At 45.2% G+C, this 22402-nt stretch overlaps 1 protein-coding gene and 1 long non-coding RNA gene across 5 annotated transcripts in view; one reads left to right on the forward strand and one right to left on the reverse strand.

Moving 5' to 3' along the window:
- The window catches only part of ARID1A (AT-rich interaction domain 1A), a 68567-nt gene that overhangs the window by 23543 nt on the left and 22622 nt on the right, over positions 1-22402 (reverse strand). For all 4 annotated transcript variants that reach the window (XM_070775925.1, XM_019980538.2, XM_019980531.2 and 1 more), the window contains exons 2-4: positions 20208-20420; positions 18239-18691; positions 16932-17048 (exon numbers count right to left, since the gene is read on the reverse strand). In XM_070775925.1, coding sequence (XP_070632026.1) covers positions 16932-17048; positions 18239-18691; positions 20208-20420 — 783 coding nt within the window. The remainder of the gene's footprint in view (positions 1-16931; positions 17049-18238; positions 18692-20207; positions 20421-22402) is intronic.
- LOC139178334 (uncharacterized) lies at positions 4894-13574 on the forward strand. Its single transcript, XR_011562758.1, has 3 exons — positions 4894-5078; positions 11925-12005; positions 12592-13574. It is a non-coding gene; the product is annotated as an uncharacterized lncRNA (long non-coding RNA).

Genomic DNA, 22402 nt, shown 5'->3' on the forward strand with positions numbered 1-22402 from the left:
CCAGATGGAGTTCTCATATTCTTCACTTGTGAAGAGCTTTTGCCAAGCTGTGCTGACTACTGGCAGGGAAACCATCCACCCCAGGTAAATACTACACACACACTTGTAGTAAATGTGTATGTGTGCAAGCATGGGGTGCATGTGAATGTGGTAGGAACTTCACAACTCAGCCATACTCACTTAAATGACAAGTCCCGGATGAAAAAAGTCCAAATGCACAGACGGAAGAGACCAAATCTGCACTAGCACTCTGTTAGCCTAGCCTAACGGGCCCACGGCCACGGAGGGAGGCTGCTCCCAGGCTGGAGAATGGGAGGAAACCCTGAAGAACACAGAAGAGGCTGGGAAACCTAACCTTTGATGAAAGGCAGGTGGTAGGAAAGGAGGCAACAGTTTTGACAAACTTCAAGGAAAAGACAAACTTTAGGAATGACTTAAGACAAATAAGTTTTGGGGAGGCCTGATTTTTCATAAAGCCTTCTTTAAAGCAACATTTATATGTCAAGGATCAGAGGAAGAAGAGACTACCTCTATCAAACACCTCCCCCGCCCCGAATATTCAGTACAATAATTCTCTTTCTTTCCTTCAGTCTTTGCTAAATAGAAAGATGGGTGATCTGACCCACCCAGACTTGTTCCAATGAGGGGTCTTCGTCCAAGAGATTAAATGCCAACCCTCCCTAGAGAGCAGTGCTGGCTGAAATGCCAGGAACGAATCAACACACAGAAGAGGCTGCCTCTTACTCCCCAGTCAGGGTTTAAGCAGGCACTAAGGAAGAAACGGGCTTCCCGTGTGGCTCAACGGGTAAAGAATCGCCTGCAATGCAGGAGACCAGGGTTCGATCCCTGGGTTGGGAAGATCCCCTGGAGAAGGGAAGGGCTACCCACTCCAGTATTCTGGCCTGGAGAATTCCATGGACTGTATAACCCATGGGGTCACAAAGAGTCGGGCACAACTGAGTGACTTTCACACTTCAAGGAAGAAGAAAGAAAAGACAAGGAGACTGGCACTATCCTACAGTTTGGGACCATCATCCTGCCTGGACTACATTCACTGTGGAAAAGCAGAAGCCGCTCTGGGAAAGGCTCAGAGAACTCTTATTTCTTACCCCCTACCCCAAGTTTCCAAAAAAAAAAAAAAAAAAAAAACCCTCACCAAACTCCCTCTTCCCTTTTTCTACAGGTTATTACTCTGTGGACAATGAATAATTTCTTTCTGGTACCTTCTGACTGCCTGGTGGGGAATGCACAGTAGAGAAAAGGTCAGACTCTTCTTGTCTCCAGGACGCTTTTCAGGGCCCACCCACCTCCAAGAAGAGATCCCATACATGTACATGTTGAATTTCATAAAGAAAGATCTGGGAGACCAAATCTCCAAATTCAAAGAATGTTAGAAAGAGTAAAGCAAGATCCTTCATGTCTTCCTCTTGAAGGGACTTAGAACTGACATGAATACATAACTCTCAGGTGTTCAACCCAAGGGTACATGGCTGTCTCACACTTCATTCTCGCATCATTTTCTGGGGTAGGGATCGTGCCCATTTTAGCAAAGAAGCAAGAAGCTCAGAAGTTAAATGACTTGCCCAAGGACAGAAAACTGTTAAACAGGAGAACTGGGTTTAAACCCATATTTCTGACTCCAAAGCCTGCACTCTTCCCACCATAAGGTGGGAGCTTGCCAACATCAATGGCTGGGCTCCATGCTCCACACAACATGAGGCAACAGCTTGTCTCCAGACATGCTGGGTGGTTAGCTACATGACTCTAAGAGGCTAACCTCACTCGGCATCACTTAGTTCTTTGCAGAAGAAAAGAGCAAAACCAGACAATTCAGCTCCCCAAGTCTACCATGCTGTGTGTCCCTCTCTTTCCTAGCCACTCTTCCTTACTAAACTTTCTTTCATGGTTATTTCAAGTCAGCCCTTTCACCTGTAACTTTCTTGATTTAAGCCTACTTTTTCTAAACTAAAGGGTATAGTACTTTTCCTCACCTCTGGGTCCTCAGAAGGGTACTTAATGGATGGAGCGGGGAAGAGAATGACTCAGAATCCGGGGAGATAAGCAGAAGTCCCATGAAAGTAGCTATGTGATCTCAGCCTGTGCTCCTGTGCCCTAACCCTACTATCAGGCACAAAGGTGGGGCTCAGAGAGAGAAGTCAACACATTCCTGGCCTCCAGGTGGCCTCATCTCAGATAACTTCAAACCCCCACACTTTTTTCCTCACCCGGCCCTGTGACCACCCTTCCAAACTGCAGGACAATTGGGTCTTGCTGAGCAGCCCCAAACTACAACACGGGAAAGCTCCTTTCCAGGGGCATGAGCCAAGCAAGGTCCAACCTCCTGCCCACAGCCGTGCCCAACAATGGGGCAACAGAACGCGCCTTAACAGCACCAGGCAGCCCATTTCCCAGCCATCAGTGAGAATCGGGTGGGAAGACCAGTTGTGTGAAGTTGCACCACCAGTGCAGCGACTACAGACTAGAGTTGTTTTCTGCCTTGGGAACTTCAAAGACAAGAACAGCTTCGTGGGGGCAAAGCCTCCACAACCACAGTATAACTTCCCTGATCCCCCCTCCCTCCACAGACAAAGCCGAGTCCCTTCAAGATCCCCCAGAGCCAAAGTTCAGGACTGGTGGCACTATGCTCAATCTGCCCCTCTCCTCACTAGCCCGTGGGGTGAGAGCCTCCAATGTTACTACTAATGCCAGGCCCACAAAAGATAAAATGCTTGATAAATATTACTCAAAAGCATCCTCTTTAGATCCAATCTCTATTAGTCTCTCTCTCTTCTTTAACAGTCCTTCCCTCACCCCAACACTGTACCTTCACTCTAGACCTCCACAGTTGAAGGAGGGACTCGGGTGTTGTCATCAAGGGAACTGACTTTCCCGACTAAAACTGAGAAGTGTGATGCTGAAAGGACTTCGGCCGCCTGGTAAGAACTCTTGACAGAATTGCACTAAAGGGAGGAATGTCTGGAGAGGAGGCTGTTGGGAGGCAGGTCTCTGTGTCCCTGGAGAAATTTCCATCTAATTACAAAAATACAAGAACCCACTGTCCTAATCCACCTCAGCAGAATCTCTTGAGGTAGGTCTGACCCTTTGAGTGAAGGTTGACGGCGCCGCTGAGGTGAAAAGAGGGGAGAAGAAAGAGTGCTGGGCTGCTGGCATTCCTACAGTGGGTACCCCTTCAGACAGCAGCTCAGCCACTGCAGCTGCCATTGATTTTCCAGGGGTTGATACTCTGCTCCCACAGATCTGCTCAGCTGGAGGCTGAATCACATTGAGCGCTTCTGCTCATCTCCCTGCACTGGCCCCTCCCCAAACCAGTCAAACAAACACCAAACACAATGTTAGCTGGCAACAGAGAGATGGTGCTCCCCACACACATCCCCACCCCCAGAAAAATCATAAACACCAGTTCAAGGGAACCAAAGCTACATGGGCAACCCACAAGACGCTGCCTGGGCCAACCCACAGACCCCAGAGAGCCTTTTAATCCACTGCCCAACATCCCCACAGAGATCTTTCTAAAGATGCAGACGTTCTACAGAAAAAAATCCAGGTTCCCAACTTGTGAAAACAACAGATGCTAGAACTCCCAGAGAGCGCTGATGGATTGAAACCCTGCTTTCTGGTTTGTCACAGACCCCACCAGGTCCGTATGATACCCATGTTACTACCTGAGCAGTCTTCTGACACACACCCCTCCCCCTACCAGGGTTTCTCACTTAGGCCAAGACAGAGAATGTCTTCTCTAGTCAAAAACCACCTCCTGGCCAAAAATGTACAGCGTGTTCTAAGGGTCACTAGCTAAGACTCAAATTTGAAAAAAAAAAAAAAAAAAAGAAACTAGGGCAGAGCTGGGTCTGAGTTAGAGCAGTCAAGACCGGTGCATATTTATGGAAAAGGGCTATTCTAATCCCAGCAGGAAAAGAGCACTGTAAAGCTAGAGAAGGCAAAGAAGTGAAGAACTCCCTACTTTCTCCAAGTCCTGCATTCCATCAGGAAGGCCAACCACACAGACCATGTTCCTTCATGGTCATCAGCTTGGATCCTTGAACTTGAGCAAGCAGACTAGGAAAAGGGGGGCAGGAAAATAACACAGAAAACACAGTAGAATTCTGGGTCTGAGAAGTGTAAGGGGGAGGGGTACTGCCTTAAGCTTCCACCTCCTTTGGCTGCTCCTCAGAAATATAGCAACCAGAAAACAAGGAGGATGCGATGTGCACCGGCGGGGAAGGTGAGCTTGGCACTGCGCTGAACACAGTGCAGACCGAGGTCTGGGGGGCTGGATGGCCTCCTTGGTTTGATATTTAAAGCTCTAAATGTGTATCTCCAGTGGTCTTCCTTACCATGACCTACAGGTCTAGATAAAATCCAAAAATTTAGAAGGAAGAAGTGGAACAAACAAATCTGAGTGGGAAATGGATAGACTCTTAAACCAGAAAAGACAGCCATCAACCCTGAAGGCCTTTAAAACCAAAAACACCAACTCTATATATAGGGAAAGACACGGTCAATTCCTAAAGGTAGAAGACGAAGCAGGGGGAAGAGGAACGACGCGCACTCGTGACAGCAGTGCCTCTGCGCACAGGTCCTCGGACTACTGGAACTCCACTTCTCTCCTACCTTTCCCCCAACCATCAGATCACCTTCTCGCATCTCGGTAAACAACATTCAGTGTTCTTCCCACATCAAAGCTGGCCTTCAGGAAGGGACAGATAAGCTGTCAGCTTACGCCTCCAATGCCCAGTTCCCACCTGCAACAAGGCGAGGTTTCTTAGCCCCCTTGGGAAAAGTCAAATGGGAAGCAAGCTAACAGCGTGGAGGTGAGCTCCACCTCAGGGCAATCAGAGATTACATCACAATACCAGACAATTCCATGCTGACAGCAGGTGTGGAGGAGGAATAGGTTCTGGCTACCGAGGTAGACAGAACAAGAGATCAAGCAGTGGCCCCCAGAGGGACAGCCCTAGATCACATACCAGTTTCATCACAGCTTTCAGGTAGAACACCAAATATCTTAGAAATATGAGAAAAAGACAACAGAGCTGATTCTGTGCTTGATTTATCAGGTATGTTAACATAGCTCCACACCTATGGGCCCTCCCCTCTGGGCCCAGATTCTCACTCTGCTGCAGGGGGCCCTACTGGTTTCTGTAAAGACAGCATTGCTAGGCAAACTTTGTTCAAAAACCCCAAGATACCCCTCACCCTCTGCTGCTTCTCACCCTCTTCCCCAGAAAGACAAGACACAGCTTGGCAGTCCCACACCTAGGGGCTAGCTTTTGGATTTTGGTTGGTCTTCTTGAAGGAGGACAATGGCAGAACCAGGGTAGGTACCTCACTGAGGTCGTCTCCCAAACGGCTTTGCAGAAGGTTGTAAAAGCACCAACAGGAGAGAAGGGGAAGAGGAGATAAAGATGGAGGAAAGCCACTATCACCAAGGCAACTGAGTTCATCCATATGTTGACTCGGGAAATTCAAGAAATTCGAGCTTTTGAGGTTTCTTCCTTCCAGAATAAATGCTTCCTACATCTTCCTGGGGAGCAGACCCAAACCCAGAAGCTATAGTATCATTACCTTTGCCTAGAAGTTTCAATCTCACACCTCTCCATCCCACCTCCTTTCCTTTCTCCAAAGAGAAGAATATATGGAAGACAAAGTCTGTCTTTTTAATATGGCATTCTTCCTTCTCTTAAAGGAGCTTTTTGCAGATCCTTTATAGGAGTTGGTCCTAATAGTAAAAGCAATGGGCTAGAAGTCAGGGAACCCCATGTTCTCAGTTACTGAATGACCTTGGGCAACTCCTATACCCTTTCTGGGCCTTAGGTTCTCGTATATGTAAAGTGTGGGGTGAAAGGGGATGATGGTGTTTGTGTTAGTGTGGTGAATATTCTGTGGAGTAGCTCATGCTGCCTCCACTCTGCTCTTTTCCTAACTGCAGAGGTTAAAAAGCTAAAAACTACATTTCCCAGAATCCCCCTGCAGATGCTTTTGGCTACAATTTAGGTTCTGCTAATTAGAATCAGACTCAAGATTAGATCAAAGTATGGCAGTGGCCATACTTCTGTCTCCTTTCCTTGTTTCTACAGGAGCATTTTGGTTTCATCTTCCAGTTAACTGGGCGCTAGTTCTGGTGGCTGCAGCTGCTGCTGCTTGATTCCAGCTTACCAATCCCTAGATAGCAGACGAAGAGCACGCAAGCTGATAGTGGCTCCCAAGAGGAAGTTCCCTTGGTGGGTCAAATCTAGGTCTAGATCCCGATTCCCAGAGGACAAGCCCAGAGGCACGCTCCCTCAATCCTTCGACCAATCTTCAAGCCCTATTTGCTATATTAAACCCTTCTCTATTAAACTACCTAGGGTTTAGTATGGCCTAGGTTCAGTGTAGAAACCACCGTCTCTGACATAATTTTGTCAGACGACACGAAGAGTAGTTGTGAAGGTGAAAGAAATTATTCACAAAGCATATTCCCTAAGTCAGAATCTTCTGAGGACAAATGGGCAAGATGGGGAAGCCTAGAACTTTAAAATACATTTGTCCAGGACAACTTCCTTCACTTCTTCCCTTTTTACCATCTTCCTATACTTTCTCCCTCCCACTCTAAGCTCTGGGGGGGGGAGCTGAATGGCTCACAGAAGATGGAAGGCTGAGTCAGCACATGCTTTCCTTTCCATCCCTATATTCTCTGCAAGCTTTTACTCTGCTGAGGGTAGCATTACCTGCCCAACCCCAAATAAGTATTCTCTGGGCTTGGGCTAGAGAGGGCACCAACTGTCTTCCTCAGAAGCAGGAAATATGTTTACATAATCCAGGGGGTAAAGAACCAGGGCACAGCCCTGCACAGCTAATGACCCAAGACATGTTTGGCCCATACAAGATCCTAGTTTATCTTCTTATACCAATTTCTGGTTGAAGTAACAAACCACCAGCTTCCTGTAGCAGGAGTGGGACAAACTGAAAAAACAAGGTCAAATTCAAGTGGCACGCTTGGTGGGACGGGGTATTTCCCACCAGTCGTCAGCAATGTTAACTAAGCCCAGGAGCCATCACACTAGAGGTGAGGCTCGGTTAGTTTTCAGAATGAAGTTTTCTGAAGAAAACAAAAGGTTCCAGCAAGAGGAATCTGTGTGAGACACACAGGCAGGAAGCAGAGCTGAGCCACCAGCAACTAGAATAGAAACAGGAAACGGGCCCAGGAACAAGCATACAGTAATCTGCTGCAAGCAGCACCGGCTCCGGCAGGCACCAGGCAGTGTCAGGGTCGGAGCAGCGTGACTAAGATGGAGAAGCAGATTGGCTGGTCTGCCAGAGCACAGGCACTCTAGAGAAGGGATGGCTACCTGCACAGGGTACATGCTGCTCTGAGCACTCTGGGCAGATGTGACAGAGCGGGTGGGGATTTCCTTTTTGAGACTTTGTAAGAGCACCTGGGTTACAATTCAAGGGGACCGAGCACAGATACACAGTCAGATATAAAGAAAACAGGTCACTGACCTCAGAATGGCTCAGCTTCTCTGGGTACCAAAATTGCTAGTGACATTTCAGTTATCCCTTAAAAAAAATAAGCCATCAAAAACCTAGGCAAAGACTGTTGGTCCTGCCTCCTCTTACCATGAAATGTAACAAAAGGGAACATAGTGTAAAACTTAAATCCTTCAAACATTCCAGTTTATTAAGCTTTTAGAGAATTTCTGTCACCTCTCCTACCCCTCACCAATAAACCTAGACAATGAAAAGCAGGTCCCCAAGCTCAGGCAGGTCAACAAAGGTTTACTAAGATTTGCCTAACACAGGTATTAGACACAGGTCTGAATGCTCAAGCAGAAGCACCAGCATAATGCTACACCAACATGAAGAAAATGGGAAGAAGTCCCAGAGAAGGTATTTCACAGCTAGGTTTTGAAGCCAAAGTAGAACTTTGTTGGACATTAAAAAAAAAAAAAAAAAAAGGGGGGGTGGGGGAAGAGTAATAGAGATGACACACACCTTAAGCCAAAGGACAACAGCTCTGTGAGGACCGGGAGCTGTGAGGAGCTTCAAGGCGCCCCCGAGTGGCCAGAGATGAGGCTGTGAGGCATGCTGGGAGTGGCGGATGGCCCCATAATAGGTTCTGGGCTGTAGGTACAGGGAGCCAGGGCTCCCAGAGCACACACAAAACAACTAGTTTACTAGACGTGGTAACATTTATTAGAGGAGACCGGTGGGCTACAGTCCATGGGGTCACAAAAAGCTGGACAAGATTGAGCATGCTTGCATGTGTGCACACGCATGTGGGGGCATGCGCGCGCACACACACACACACACACACACAGCTTCTGGCAAGGTATTTCACTTGCAAATTTTACTCAGCTTTCAGGGTCTAACTCTTCCTTGCTCCAGAACCATAAGACACATGAACCAATAAAGCTGGTGTAGGGCCCAAGAATCTGCATTTCTCACAAGCCCCCAGGTAATGTCTGTGCTGCTTGATAATGGACCACATTTTCCTCAGCGACAAGGATCTGACTGATTAAAGTTTCACCATTAATCAGAACACTGTTTAAGAAAAAAGGCACAGAACAGAGCTTGCTCCCATACAATACTAGGGAACCAAAGAACCATTCTTGTCAACTTTTCATTGTTGGAGCTGATGCCCTGCTTGGTGAACTCCCTCAGCAGGCCTGACCTATAGATTTAACCACCTTCCCTCTTCCACTTCCTCCCTGCCCCTTCAGTTCACAACTCATCTATGCTTCCATCACAGGGAGGGTTTGGGGGAAGAAAGGGAAATGGATGTCCATTTACACTCCTCCTTTTACGACAAATCTAGTAAATGGAAAAAAAAAAATCTAGTAAATGATAAATGACAAAGGGTTGAGACTTTTGGCTAAATATTAAAAGAGAATAGATTGTCCATGCCTTTCCTTTGCTGGGCTGGATGCTAAAGGAAATATTTCATCTGAATTATCAGAGAAAACTGAATTCAAATTCTAACTCCAACCCTTAGTTTCCTATGTAAAATAGAAGTGATTATTAAACTTAGTACATTTCAATTCCTGCTCTTCCAGGAGGATTCACTATGGCTGAAGATCCTTTCCTGGCCTCACACCTGTCCTTTAAGATTCAGATTCTATAAGAGTTCCTTTCCATTTTCTCATTCCAGATCACTATAACCCAAGCTCTCATGATACGAGAACATCACAGTAGTAAAGCTTGAGTGTGAATAGGTACCCTGTTGTTAAGTAGAAATATAAAGGAGGGCTTGGAAACTCAAGCTATAAAAGAACACCTTTCGATAATTTAACAGACATTAAAAATCCTATTTCTACTTACTTCACTCCTGGTATCAACAACTTTCACTCCTGTCCAACCAGTGCAAGCAAGTATGGTCTAGATCTTCAATAGCAGCCTCTAAGACTTTTTCAGTCAAGGATATAGTGTCCCTTTTAAGCTAACCCAGTGCCCTTGATTCCCTTCTCTTGTTAATTCCTGGAGGATGTGCCTGTTTATATCTTCCTAACACTCTGGCTGTCCAAGGGACTCTCAAGAATCTTCTCTAACACCACAGCTCAAAAGCATCAATTCTTCAGCACTCAGCTTTCTTTATGGTCCAACTCTCATATCCACACATGACTACTGGAAAAACCATAGCTTTGACTATATGGACCTTTGTCAATAAAGTAGTATCTCTGCTTTTTATTATGCTAAGTTTGTCATAGCTTTTCTTCCAAGGAGCAAGTGTCTTTTAATTTCATGGCTGCAGTCACCATCTGCAGTGGTTTTGGAGCCCAAGAAATAAAATCTCTCACTGTTTCCATTGTTTCCCCATCTATTTGCCATGAAGTGATGGGACCGGATGGCATGATCTTCGTTTTCTGAATGTTGAGTTTTAAGCCAGCAATTTCACTCTCTTTCACTTTCATCAAGAGGCTCTTGATGTGGTGTCGGAGAAGACTCTTGAGAGTCCCCTGGACTGCGAGGAGATCAAACTAGTCAATCCTAAAGGAAATCAGTCCTGAATATTCATTGGAAAGACAGATGCTGTAGCTGAAGCTCCAATCCTTTGGCCACCTGATGCGAAGAAATGACTCACTGGAAAAGACCCTGATACTGGGAAATACTAAAGGCAAGAGGAGAAGGGGATGACAGAGGATGAGACGGTTGGATGGCATCACCGACCCGATGGATATGAGTTTGAGCAAGCTCCAGGAGTCGGTGATGGACAGGGAAGCCTGGCGTGCTGCAGTCCATGGGGTCGCAGAGTCAGACATGACTGAGTGACTGAACTGCACACTATTTTGTACCCTATCTGCTTTATACACATAAGAATCTTGAGATGAAGCTGAGGAATTTGGGCCGATTCAGCTGACTCCTCCTAACATGCCTTTCAAGAGTCCTCTTCACCTTTACACCCTTCCCTTACTCATTTCCTTCCCTCCAGCTTCAGAAATCAGGGCCTCTCCCTAACTTAGAAGGATCCCAATAAACTGCTTCATGACAAATTCAACTTTACATTCCTTGATAATACATTAGATGCAGACCATCTTTGTCCCTTTCCTTGGCTTCCAGAAACATGACACAACCCTGGGCCCCCTCCAACCTTTCCAGTTATGTGCTGGGCACTTCTACTCAGTGACCCAAGCACAGTCCAGCACGCCATCTGACTCCTCGCTCCATGCTGCATGGCCGGGGAGGTTAACTATTAACCACTATGCAGACAACTCTCAAACTCTATCCAGACTCAGCTCTTACCCGAGTTTCAGCCTCCTAAATTCCAACTAGTAATGAAGCATCCATTTTTAGACATCTCATTGTATGGAACTTAACTTCTCCTCAAAGGTGAGTTTCCCCATTAACCTTCTATTTTTGTCAATGAGAGCCCCACCCTCCCCAAACCTGGTATATCAAGATTGTTATATTTTCCAGCCAGTAGAATCCACTTGTTCCCAGTTCTATAGATTCTTTCCTGAGCGCCTCACAACTAAGACTAGGTAGCTACGTAAATGAGGCTGAAGAGCAGAACTCCACTGAACGCTAGAATTATTTCAATAGTTTAACTCATCCCCTTGCTTGCAGACTACCACTTTTCCAAACCATACTACACACCAGTGGATCATTTTTGTTAAAACATTAGCTTCATCATGTTATTGCCCTAATTACGTATCTGCAGGCCTATGAGATCAGATCCAAGTGGCTTACTTATCGTACCAGGGCTCCAGCCCCTGTGATCTCGCTTTCCTTCCTGTTCCTGCCCACCTCAGGAAGCCTGATCCTGACCAGCCCCCCAGAAGTCATCCACACTGCACCCCACCCCCACCGAGCCTCAGCCCAGCACTTTTCCTTTCCACCCCACCCAAGACACCCGTATCTAGTTCATTCTAATTGAATTTCTGCCGTGATGTCCCCTCTACAACTTTATTTTATGCTTATTTTTAATTGATTGATGATTACTTTACAATATTGGTTTCTTTCATACATCAGCATGAATTAACCGCAGGTGTACACACGTTCCCTCCCTCGTAAATCTCCCTCCCACTCTACTCTTTAGACATAAATGGATCACTGATTTCACCAAACCCTGATAGCACTCACTGTAACATTCAGGCACACAGTCTTCTATTTTACCAATGAAACAGAGGAGGATCCCTGAGGGTTACAACCATATCGTAGTCAGAATCACCCACTTAAGAGTTCAGGTTACCTCGTAAGTCATAGGAGTTCAACCCTTCCCTGATGCGTCTAGGCCTTCTATACAACCACCAGAGCAAATGGGGCACCAGAATTTACTCCAGAGACAGGCAGCTTACCTACTTTTCTTTCTGAAATATCCTCAATCCTCCAGATCACAAAGGAATCTGTATGTCACACTTGGGCTTAGACCTATAGGAATCAAGTAGTCAGAGGTAGTGTAACTTGTGAAGTTTGATTTTTTTAAGATGACCACCCTGGTGATTATGTTGAAGATGGACTTGGAAAGAAAAGAAACAGCTCAGGACTCTGCAACAAACAAACGCCAGGTAAGAGATAATGGGAGCCCAACAGAAAGGCAATGAGGAAGGACAAGGGATCCAGTGATGAGTGCCAGAGAGCAAAGAGTCCCCAGGGTGGAGCTGGCAACACAAGAGGTGCCCTAACACAGGAATAAACTGCAGGGGTCCCAGCTGCAGGCAGTCGGGTCAGTCGGGTCTCTCCCAGGTCTCTCTTCCTTCACCCATTTTCAACCCAGTCTTCCCTCCAGATCAAGAGTCAAACTACAGCGTAAGTCACCACTATTACTCACGTTGCCATTGTGGCTTCCCAGCCCAGTAGTTTTTTCTTCCCTTTTTAAAGGACCACCAAAGCTCACTGCTATTCATTCAAGTATGGTCTTAAGATCTACAGCACCACTTGAGAGTTTGCTAGAAACGCAAATTCTTGGGTTCTACCCCACAACTACTGAATCAGAATCTCTGGCTGGATGTCAGTAATCTGTGTTTTAATTAATCTCCAGATGATTCCTAATGCATGCCTAAGTTTGAGAAGCAGTGATATAGCTAACTTCCCCAGATCAAAGCTTTTAATCCTATATCCATTTTGCACCACTAAATGGAAACTCTATTCCAGGTACACTTGCAAGACTAACATGTAAATTTACAAATGTGCCTCAGTAAGAAAAACTCGGGAAGCCATCATTACTCTTAAGGAAACCACATACACTTGAATGAATCACTTAAACAGAAGCTTTTCAAGACGCAACTATTCCAAGTCATTCTCAGAAATGACTATAATCAAAAGTCAGAAACCAATTTTCAGATGAGTCCCTTACAGATTTCACCCCTAAATAAAGAAAACTAAAGACTTAATGAAACACCATGAGATTTGCTCACCTACCCCTTACAAGAACATTTTTTTTTTTGGGCGGGCCGGGAGCCGCACTGTGTGGCATGTGGGATCTTATGTTTTCCTGACCAGCGACTGAACCTGTGCCCCCTGCAATGGAAGTGTGGATTCTAGACCCTGGACTACAGCAGGGAAGTCCCAGGAACCTTCTTAACATGGGGTGAAGTGAGACTATTTCACAACATAATGACAAATTCTAACCCCACTTCTTCCTAAGGCCACTGTCAGGAAGCACAAATAAATTAATTCATCCTCTAAAATGAAGTTTGGGTGGTCCCATAACAGTTTGTGATGACTGTCTTGCACTAGCAGGGAAAACAACAATTTGGTAATATGGTCAAGTTGTACCCTGTCAGTCATACACTTTTTGGATGAGCAATGAATCTGCTCAGGTGTACCTATTCGATGAGTTGGAACTATTATATGACAAGCTCTATAACAGCAATGAGCAAGACAGAGCAAGTCTGACCCTCAGTGAGCTTGAACTAAGTAACAGAAATTACCCTTGAGATGAGCACTGACGAGAAGCATGGTGCTGAGCCGGTCTGCTGTAGTCGAGGAACCCGACACAGTGTGGACTTGAGAAGATGTCTACCAGGGCTACCAACCAGAAGCACCCGCACAGCTTCTCGCAGGCCAACGCCCAAGCCGTACCCCGCGCCAAACAAACCAGAATTCTGTGAACCCTGGCCATGGGTTTTAAAAATCATTTGTTCCCCCAGGTAATTCTAACATGCAGGCAAGGTAGAGAACTACTGGTCTTGGGTATGGTGAGACACGGTTTGGGGTACAGAGGTCACTAAGACAATGCCTGCCCTCCAGGGGCTTTCTATCTAGTGGGAAAGACCCAACAACCCAGAGGTATTAGCAAAATGCTCTAGCAACACGGAGCAAAAAACCCTCAGATCCAGCATGATGCTTCTCTGGGCACAGGATGGGGAAGTGATCACAATGGATTATATAAGGTGCTTTTACCTGTGGCAGCAAGGTTTGGCTCAGGCACCTAATTATTCTTTATACCTTTTCATACATCTTAAATATTGCAGGCTTTTAAAAAAGTAAAAATAAAAAATGCCTTTAGTCAGTGAAGGCAACATGGAAATTATTTAAGCTGAATTTTGAAGCTTAAGGGGTTTTCTGAGGAAATGATTCTGAAGATGTAGTCTGAAATATAAACAGAAAAAGTCAGAAGGAAAAGTACCTTAGGCAAAGGGAAGACTGTACGCAAGAGCTGGAAGTGGAAAAGGCATGGGGCCCCACAGAAACTGAGAGAAGGCAGAAAGCAAAAAAAAGGATGAAGCAGAGGTTCTCAGGGGCTTCCCTCATGGCTCAGACAGTAAAGAATCCACCTGCAATGCAGGAGACCTGGGTTCGATCCCTGGGTTGGGAAGATCCCTTGGAGGAGGGCAAGGCAACCCACTCCAGTATTCTTGCTTGGAGAACCCCCATAGACAGAGGAGCCTGGTGGGCTACAGTCCACGGGGGTTGCAAAGTGTCAGACACCACTGAGTGACTAAGTACACACACAAAGGTTCTGAGAGTGCCATTCTTGGTCTAGCAGCATCAAAAATTTGTTAGAAATGCAAATTCTCAGGTCTCACTCCAGACTTACTAAATCAGAAAGAGGTGGGGAGGCGGGGTGGATTTTGGATTTTATTCTTAATCAAAAATAATTGAGAGGTTTTAAATAGAGGAATAACATAATCAGGATAACAGTAACTAAATGGTCTGGCGTTAATAGCTCAGCAAAAACCCCTCAAAATCTAATTTTTGTAATAATCAGGATCAGAAACCATACTGAGTCTTTAAATCAAGGGTCACAATCATAATGCCTTTAGGGCTAAGCTGAAAGGGTGCCTGAGTGGGAAGAGGGATATGAAAAACTGAAGGGGCTGCCCTCCAGTCAGCAGAGCATCTGCTCTGTAGCCAAACACAAACACGTGCTGAGTGGAGGGATACACTGGTGAACCTAGGGCCCCCTTAACACAGCTGCTTAAGAAAGGAGCGGGCTCCTTGCAGGGAATCCTGCCTTCTCCTTTCTTCAGATGTGACTATTTCCCCAGCCTGGCTAGGCAAATCTGGCATCAAACCAGAAAAAATTTCGAAGAATAAACCACCGTTTGTTTCTTTGTCTAAGTAGCAGAGGGATAAAAAGCAATTCAACAAACAAGATGCCAATAACCCGGCCAGTTTGCCTCCCACATGGAGCTTCTACTACTACAGAACAAATGACCTGTTTGGATGAACCCAGGGCAGAAGCCTGAACCTGGGAACGCTCCTTGGGATGGGCTACCCAGGAACAGCTCTCTCCTGGGTCCAAGAGGCTACAGGCTACTGGTGTCTTCACTTCAGTAGGTCATATCAAGCTCTTGTATTCAACAGCATAAGGCTCTCAAGCTTTAACAGACAATGTGTTTGTATGCTAGGTTTCTCAGGACTAAAACTACCAAATGCAGTTCAACCAAAATGTCACCAGAAACAAGCAGAAACTTTCTGATGAGGCACAACTTACAGCATGGGCAGAAATCTACCGATTTGGGTTCTTGCTACAGTAGTACCTCACCCGGATAGGTGATGAGGGAGTGGTTACACAGTTCTGACTGAATCAGGTTAAAAAGCACATTCCAGTGAAGTTTAGGATGCAAAACAGGATTGCAACAGACGTTAATGAGAAGGGAACAAGAGTGATTGCCTTATTCAGACACTTCCTCCCTCAACCCCTCAGCTGAAATAGTCAACAGTCTCCGAAGGCCTAGCTGACAATAGCGATTCATCCTGGCCTGGAATGCCGGAATTACAGGTGCTGAGGGACTCCACAGACCTTGTCCTACTAAGGTTACGGCTTAGAGATCTTCAGGGGAAGCCATGGGGCCTTCATGATAAAGTGAGTTCCCATCTCCTACCTTAAAGATCCAGAAAACCATTTTCTTACAAGTCAGAATAATGGAAGAGACAAGCTTCAAATCCAAGTAGAATAAAAATTTCACAAGAATCTTATTCTTACCTGCGGCTGAATTTCCATCTCCTAACTGAAGCCAGATTTGTTAAGGAAAGGTTTGCTACCTACAGTCTTCTCAGGACAGTCCATTTTATTCCTGTGCCCAGCCTGAGGGACTTGCCGACATGTAGTAACAGAGCTAAGACCAAGGGAAAATGCTCCCAGGACCAGCCTACTATTAAATAGTTGGTGTTACCTGCCTTTGAGTATTGAGTATAGTTCCTTGAAGATGATGGTCATTACAGCCAATGTTTATGAAGGCCTAACAAGCACCAATGCTCTCTTTATACTAATATTAACCTCTATGAAGTGGGTACTTTTAGTTTCATTTTACAGATGCAAAAGCTAAGGCATGGACAGATTAAGTGACTTGCTCAAGGTTACAGTTAGTGGCAGAGTCAAAATGCAGATCCAGGGCTCTAGAGCCCAAGCTCTTCATCAGCAGACCATACTGTCTTTTTCAGGATACTGTCTGTCCATTCTATAAACACTGCATCAAGCATCTGGCACCAAAAACTCTACTAGACAAAAGCATCTATTCACATAAAACAACTAGAAAATCTGCTTTTACTCCTCCATGCTCAAACGTGACAATCCATGCTGAACGCACTCCAGATTCTACCTCCTAGCTAAAAGTTAAGACAAATACCTAAAAATTTAGCTTTCAAAAGTAAGATATAGAAAAAAGCAAAAAACACTGAACTTTTTCTCAGCTTTGATGGAAAGCAGACAGTGCTTCTATCATTTCCATCTTCTCTGTCCCTCAGTTGCGTCTATGCCTAAGAGCCCAAGATTTAAAACAAACAACAACAACAAAAAAACCCATTTAAACAATGTTTAGATCTCTGAACAGAGATCACAAATATATTCTTCCCTGGGCAGGCAACCAAAAAGGACATTCTATAAAGTCAGTCCACAAATGCCTATTCAGAATTCTGAGCTTGAATTTAAGGAATAGTTCATCATTCATTTAGCTCAATACTACCAAAACATCCAATCAGAAACTGGTCTTCCTTGCTTTTCTCTCTGCCCCCATCAGCTTTTAGAGGGTGGCAGAAATACTCACAGGCAAGCTTGAAGGTCTTGACTGAAGACTCAGGTTCATATCTTCTTGCCCTCCCTTACTGGAGGTCATTGAGGGGGCTGAGGATGCCTGAGACCCAAATGAATCTTGAGATAACTCCTAAAACAAGAGAAACAAAAGCTGTGAGAGCCTGGTTATTGATAAACCAGGCCACCGTGCTTCATGGTGAAAAGGGCTATGGGACTCTATCACACAGGGGGAAACTGCGTTTGAGAGACTGACCACTCGCACACAATACTATTCAAAGGCAGAAAAATACAAACTGTGGCTCTTAAGAATGTCAACAGTGGACATAAGACTCTCAGATGGCACTGCTGACCATTTATCATCACCAACAGAAGAAAACTGTTCTTTGGAACAAAGGTTCAAATCTAGCTAACTACAAATTTTATCTATCAAGGAAAGAGACCAACCGATTTCAAAACACCAACAAAAAACTCATAATAGAACCTCTGTATTAAAATGAGTACTGCTTCCTTTAAAGGCACTGGCCTGGGATGAGACTCCAACAATGCCTCCAATGCACAAAATCTCTAGTGGACTTGTCATCATTCAGGCATTTCTCCTCTTTTTGTTCTTTAGAGAATAAAGCCCAAATTGTTATTTTCAGACTTTATCACCTAACTTGTTCAGAGACATGGCTACAAATGAATTTTAGCTATTTCCCAAAATCCACTCTCAAATAAAAGTATTTGCTACAACTGAAAACGGGCTTCCCTGGTAAAGAATCTGCCTGCAATGTGCCAGGAGACCTAGATTCAATCCCTGGGTTGGGAAGATCTCCTGGAGAAGGGAATGGCTACCCACTCCAGTTTTCTTGCCTGGAGAATTCCATGGACAGAGGAGCCTGGCAGGCTACAGTCCATGGGATAGCAAAGACTTGGACATTACTGAGCTTACCTTCACTTTCACCACTAAGAATATTCTAAAGAATGTTATATCAGCCCTGATAGCAATTTCAAATGAAGGGGTCCAAAATATTTTGAGCAATAGCAGAACAGAATGGCAATTGCATGGCAGTACAGTACAGTCTCCCAAAGTGACTGTTTTAAAAAAGACCAAACTCACTTGGATGCTCAAGTTCTCAATGCTCAGTTTAAAAAAAAAATAAAAACTAGTCCATTATCTTTTTTTCTTGTCTGTCTATGCAACTTTCCACTGCCCTATTAATAAAGAGAGCTACAAATTTTTATGCAGCTAGTTCAGTTAGAGAACCAATTCATGTGGCAAAGTTCTCATGACACCAACCCCCAAAGTCTGCGGTCACGTGGAGGGAGGGCGCATCTTACCTGCGGTGGAGGGAAGCGCTGCTGGGAGTAGGCAGTTTGCTGTGACTGCTGAGACTGGGGCTGAGGGTACGCAGCCTGCTGGGAAAGCGTCGAGGATGCTGGCTGCTGAGGTTGCTGCTGCTGGTAAGGAGACTGTGCCTGCGGCTGTGAGTAGGGGGGCTGGCTCTGGGGGTGCTGCTGGGTGCTGGACTGTTGGGAGGGGTATGGAGTCGGGGACGGCTGATGGGGAGGCTGGGACGGCTGCTGGGAGTACGGAGGTTGAGAGGACTGGAGCTGCGGTGGCTGAGACTGAGGCTGCTGCTGATACGAAGGTTGGGCATGGGGGGTCTGGGATGGTGGCTGCTGGGAGTAGGGTGGCTGCTGTTGCTGGGGGTGAGGACTTTGCTGGTTGTAATATGGAGTCTGGCCCTGCTGACCATACCCGCTGGGGCCTTGCTGTCCATAAGGAGGAATCTGTAAAAGGAAAGGACACTTTTAGCACTGACACTTCTGAATGAAGAAACGTGAGGTATTCTGTTAGAAGCTATGCCCTGAAAATGGGTACTGAAAGCAGGCAAGCCAAGCCTCACACTTGGAAGGCCCAGGGTTTTTCTACCAACCCTGTTAAACTGAGCCAGGAGGGTCAGCCAAGCTGGGTTACTAGGTTGGTTTGTTTACAGATGGACGACATTCATCCATGGAAAATTTACACTGTTTAATAAAAATTTGGGCAACTTACAAGAGTTCAAGAACAGCTGTCTTCACCAATGAGACTACTCTTTTTTATCATGGCCTAGACTTTTTATAAGCGCTAGGAATCTATATCCTAGCCACAATGAAAAGTCACTGGCTCAGTCAACTGAAAACCTAGGGTTTCGTAGTCTAGATGGTATGCCAATGACTAAACTACTCTGGTTCTTTTTTCACTTTGTCTTTATTCATAAAGTATCTGAGAGCCTACTTGTTTACTTGTACCAGGCACTATTCTAGGCACAAGGGATACATTTGGCCAACTAGGAAAGAAAAAAGACCAATAAAATTCACCCCAAATATCCTCTATTTTCTCAGTGCGGGTTGGGGAGGAAAGGCAATTATATTTAAGGGCATACTTTGCTTCACAGTCTTAGAAGTAAAGTTAGGTTCAATATTCTATTCCTCACACCATTTTCAATATGAGTATCACTCATATATAAATGATAGAAAATGCTATCAAAACAAACAAAAGAGAATGGCGATAAAAAGATGATGGTGCGGATGCTCAGACAAAAGGAGACGAGTAAAATCTTAGCGTCTGTAATGGCACCATTGGCACCTTTACTGTTCAATCTTCCCTTTGCCCGCTACTCCCAGTCCCTTCTACGTATTCACTGTAAACCAGACAGCTATATATGTTGAAGGCCTTGAGAAATACAAAAGGCCTCTTCTCTCCTCGGGCTTCCCTGATGGCTCAGATGGTAAAGAATCTGCCTGCAATGCCGGAGACCTGAGCTCCCTGGGTCAGGAAGAGCCCCTGGAGAGGAAACAGCAACCCACTCTGTATTCTCGCGTGGAGAATTCCATGGACAGAGGAGCCTGGTGGGCCACAGTCCATGGGGTTGCAAAGAGTTGGACACAACTGAGCAACTAACACTTCCCTCCCCAGGACACATGGTATGAGTGGTTTTCCTTGGTAGCAGTGGATTGGTGTTCAGCTACTGCCTTTTTCTTTCTTTAAACCTCCTTCAGAGATAACCACTCAGTGGATACAAGCAGGCCAGCCAGGTCAAAGAAGACAGTTATGTATAGCCAGTGGCCAGGGAGCAGTTTTCCTTCAAGTATACATGCTATGATGACCGCAACCTCGGCCTTGTACGTAAGCACACTGAAATTGAGTCGGCTGGCCTATGCTCCTTTCAAGGGGTTTAGAAGCCAAAGACACCTTCTGATCCTACAGCTCAAGACCAGATCTTGGACAACAAGAAGGATTAAGGTCATTGGAGTCACCATCTACCTGCTGTGCATAAGAGAGGCCGCCCATGGTACTCTGCGCTCGGCCCTGCATGGTCATCGGGTACCGCTGTGGGGTCTGGGACCCATATGGCTGCCCTGGGTACCCATGTCCTTGCTGCGGTCCTGATGGAGGTCCCTGTTGTTGCGAGTATGGGTTAGTCCCGCCATATGGCTGAGGTCTCATCTTGCCCATCTGATCCATTGGACTGGATGGCTACAAAATAAAGAGCATTTCATTAACCTGAAGCTTTGATGGCCTCTTGCCAGTATGAACACAACCTAGGCATACAAGTCTGTGTGCCACAGAGGAAAACAGTTACTATGAAAAAGTAATGGTATATACCCAGTAACCCTTGGACAAGTCATTTAACCTTCTTCAGAACTGGATTTTGTCATATGTAAAAGAGAAACACCACCAGTTTATGAAAGCATCTTATAAGCTATATTCTACTTTATAACTGTGGTACTACTTGAGACCCAAGGAACAGGCCAGGTGTGGAGCAATGAACACATGGACTCTATGGTACAGAAAACAAGAACATAGGCCCTGTAGTTGGGAGGGGTTGGTGTCACTATACTCTCCCATGATCTTGTTCAGTAATACCAAAACTGATGCTTCAACACTGTGGTTGGGAATTTAAATATACAAGCATCTAGATATTTTTATTCTTTAAATAGTGAAATCTTATTTCCTTGCATATCAGTAGCCCATTTGTACTATGGCACAAGCACTTAAATTTATGCTTTCTTCCAAATGGGTAACACAGCTAAGTTACCGTTGTTGAGGGAATTGTGACCATGAATTTACTTAAGAGCCTTGTACAACTCAACTGAAAAGTTCACCTCCTTGAGAGTGGCAAGGTGGGTAGAACTTACGTCTCTTTAAAGAGCAAGACACAGAGGTACCGATAACGAGAGTCCAATTCATAGGTATTTGGCTACAGACATAACTTTCAGCTCTTTACGGTACAATATGATCAATCAACTCATTCATTTTCTGACCTAACTTTTATCTTACTGGAGCTGCATAGAACAGAGCCCCGGCACATTTTCCCCTCCCCAAGACACTCACCCATATCTACTGGTGGTGAGAAAGTGAGGAGGGAGTGTCTCCAAGCACTTAACTAGGTACACCCTGGCTGCAGAGCAGGCCTGGACGTGACATAAAACTTGAAAGCTGAATCTTAAATTGGGGGTGGGGAGCAGATATTAATACCATGACCTGAATATCAGTAACTTCAAATTAAGGAATTCAGAGGCTCTCAAACTTTAGAATACTTCAGAATCACCTGGAGGACTGGTTAAAACGCACGCTGCTGGAACCTACTCCCTGAGTCTGATTTGGAGTTTGGGGCTGGGCCTAGGATATGCATTTATGAGAGCGCTCAGGTGACGCTGATGTTGCTGGTCCAGGGACTACCACACTTTAGAACCACTGACCGAGATTACACCAAGGGTCCCTTCTGGTTCTATTACTCTCTAATTCATATATTACTTTAGCCTTAAAAACAAAAACAAAAACCCTCCAAAATAAGGGGAGGGGGGCACTCAAGTAATTGGTTCTCTGTACATATCCCTTTTTTTTTTTGGTGGCATACTACATCTAAGTGTTTTATGTTAGAGGAAGTTGAGCTGTCTTGAAGAAAATGGCTAAGATTAAAAAGCCACAGAGACTATTCCTCTAAATATCAACAGAAAAAGTGGAAGCAAAGCTCTCTCAAATCTCAGCCTTAAAGGTAACACGGATCATGAGAATACTCTCCAAGTTTCTAAACTATTATAAGAATCATAGTAAACCATGCCCCAAATCACTATTACATTATCAGTATTATTAAAATGCTCTTTCCAACAACCATAACTGAACAATTTTGCCCAGTCCAGCCTTGGTATCAGAAGCTCCAACAACATTTCCGATCATAATTTTGGAGCTCCATGAATTCTTTTGGGAAGTTCAAATTCAACAACTGCACCAGTGAGTAATAAATATCATGTGATCTTCCCCAGACACACCTGGCAATGGAGCCAAAATATCACCGTTCTCTCTTACAAGGAGCTCAGGGGCTTAATAGCCACAACACGCTGCAGATGACAAGGAGATTCTCATTTATCCTAGACTGCAGCTGCTTTCCATGCGGCCCCCAGGTGAAGAGACTACATGTGCTGAACAGAGACCAGCCCACTCTGGGCAGCTCTGTC

This window comes from Bos indicus, chromosome 2 (genome assembly GCF_029378745.1).
Source record: "Bos indicus isolate NIAB-ARS_2022 breed Sahiwal x Tharparkar chromosome 2, NIAB-ARS_B.indTharparkar_mat_pri_1.0, whole genome shotgun sequence".
NCBI lineage: Eukaryota > Metazoa > Chordata > Mammalia > Artiodactyla > Bovidae > Bos > Bos indicus.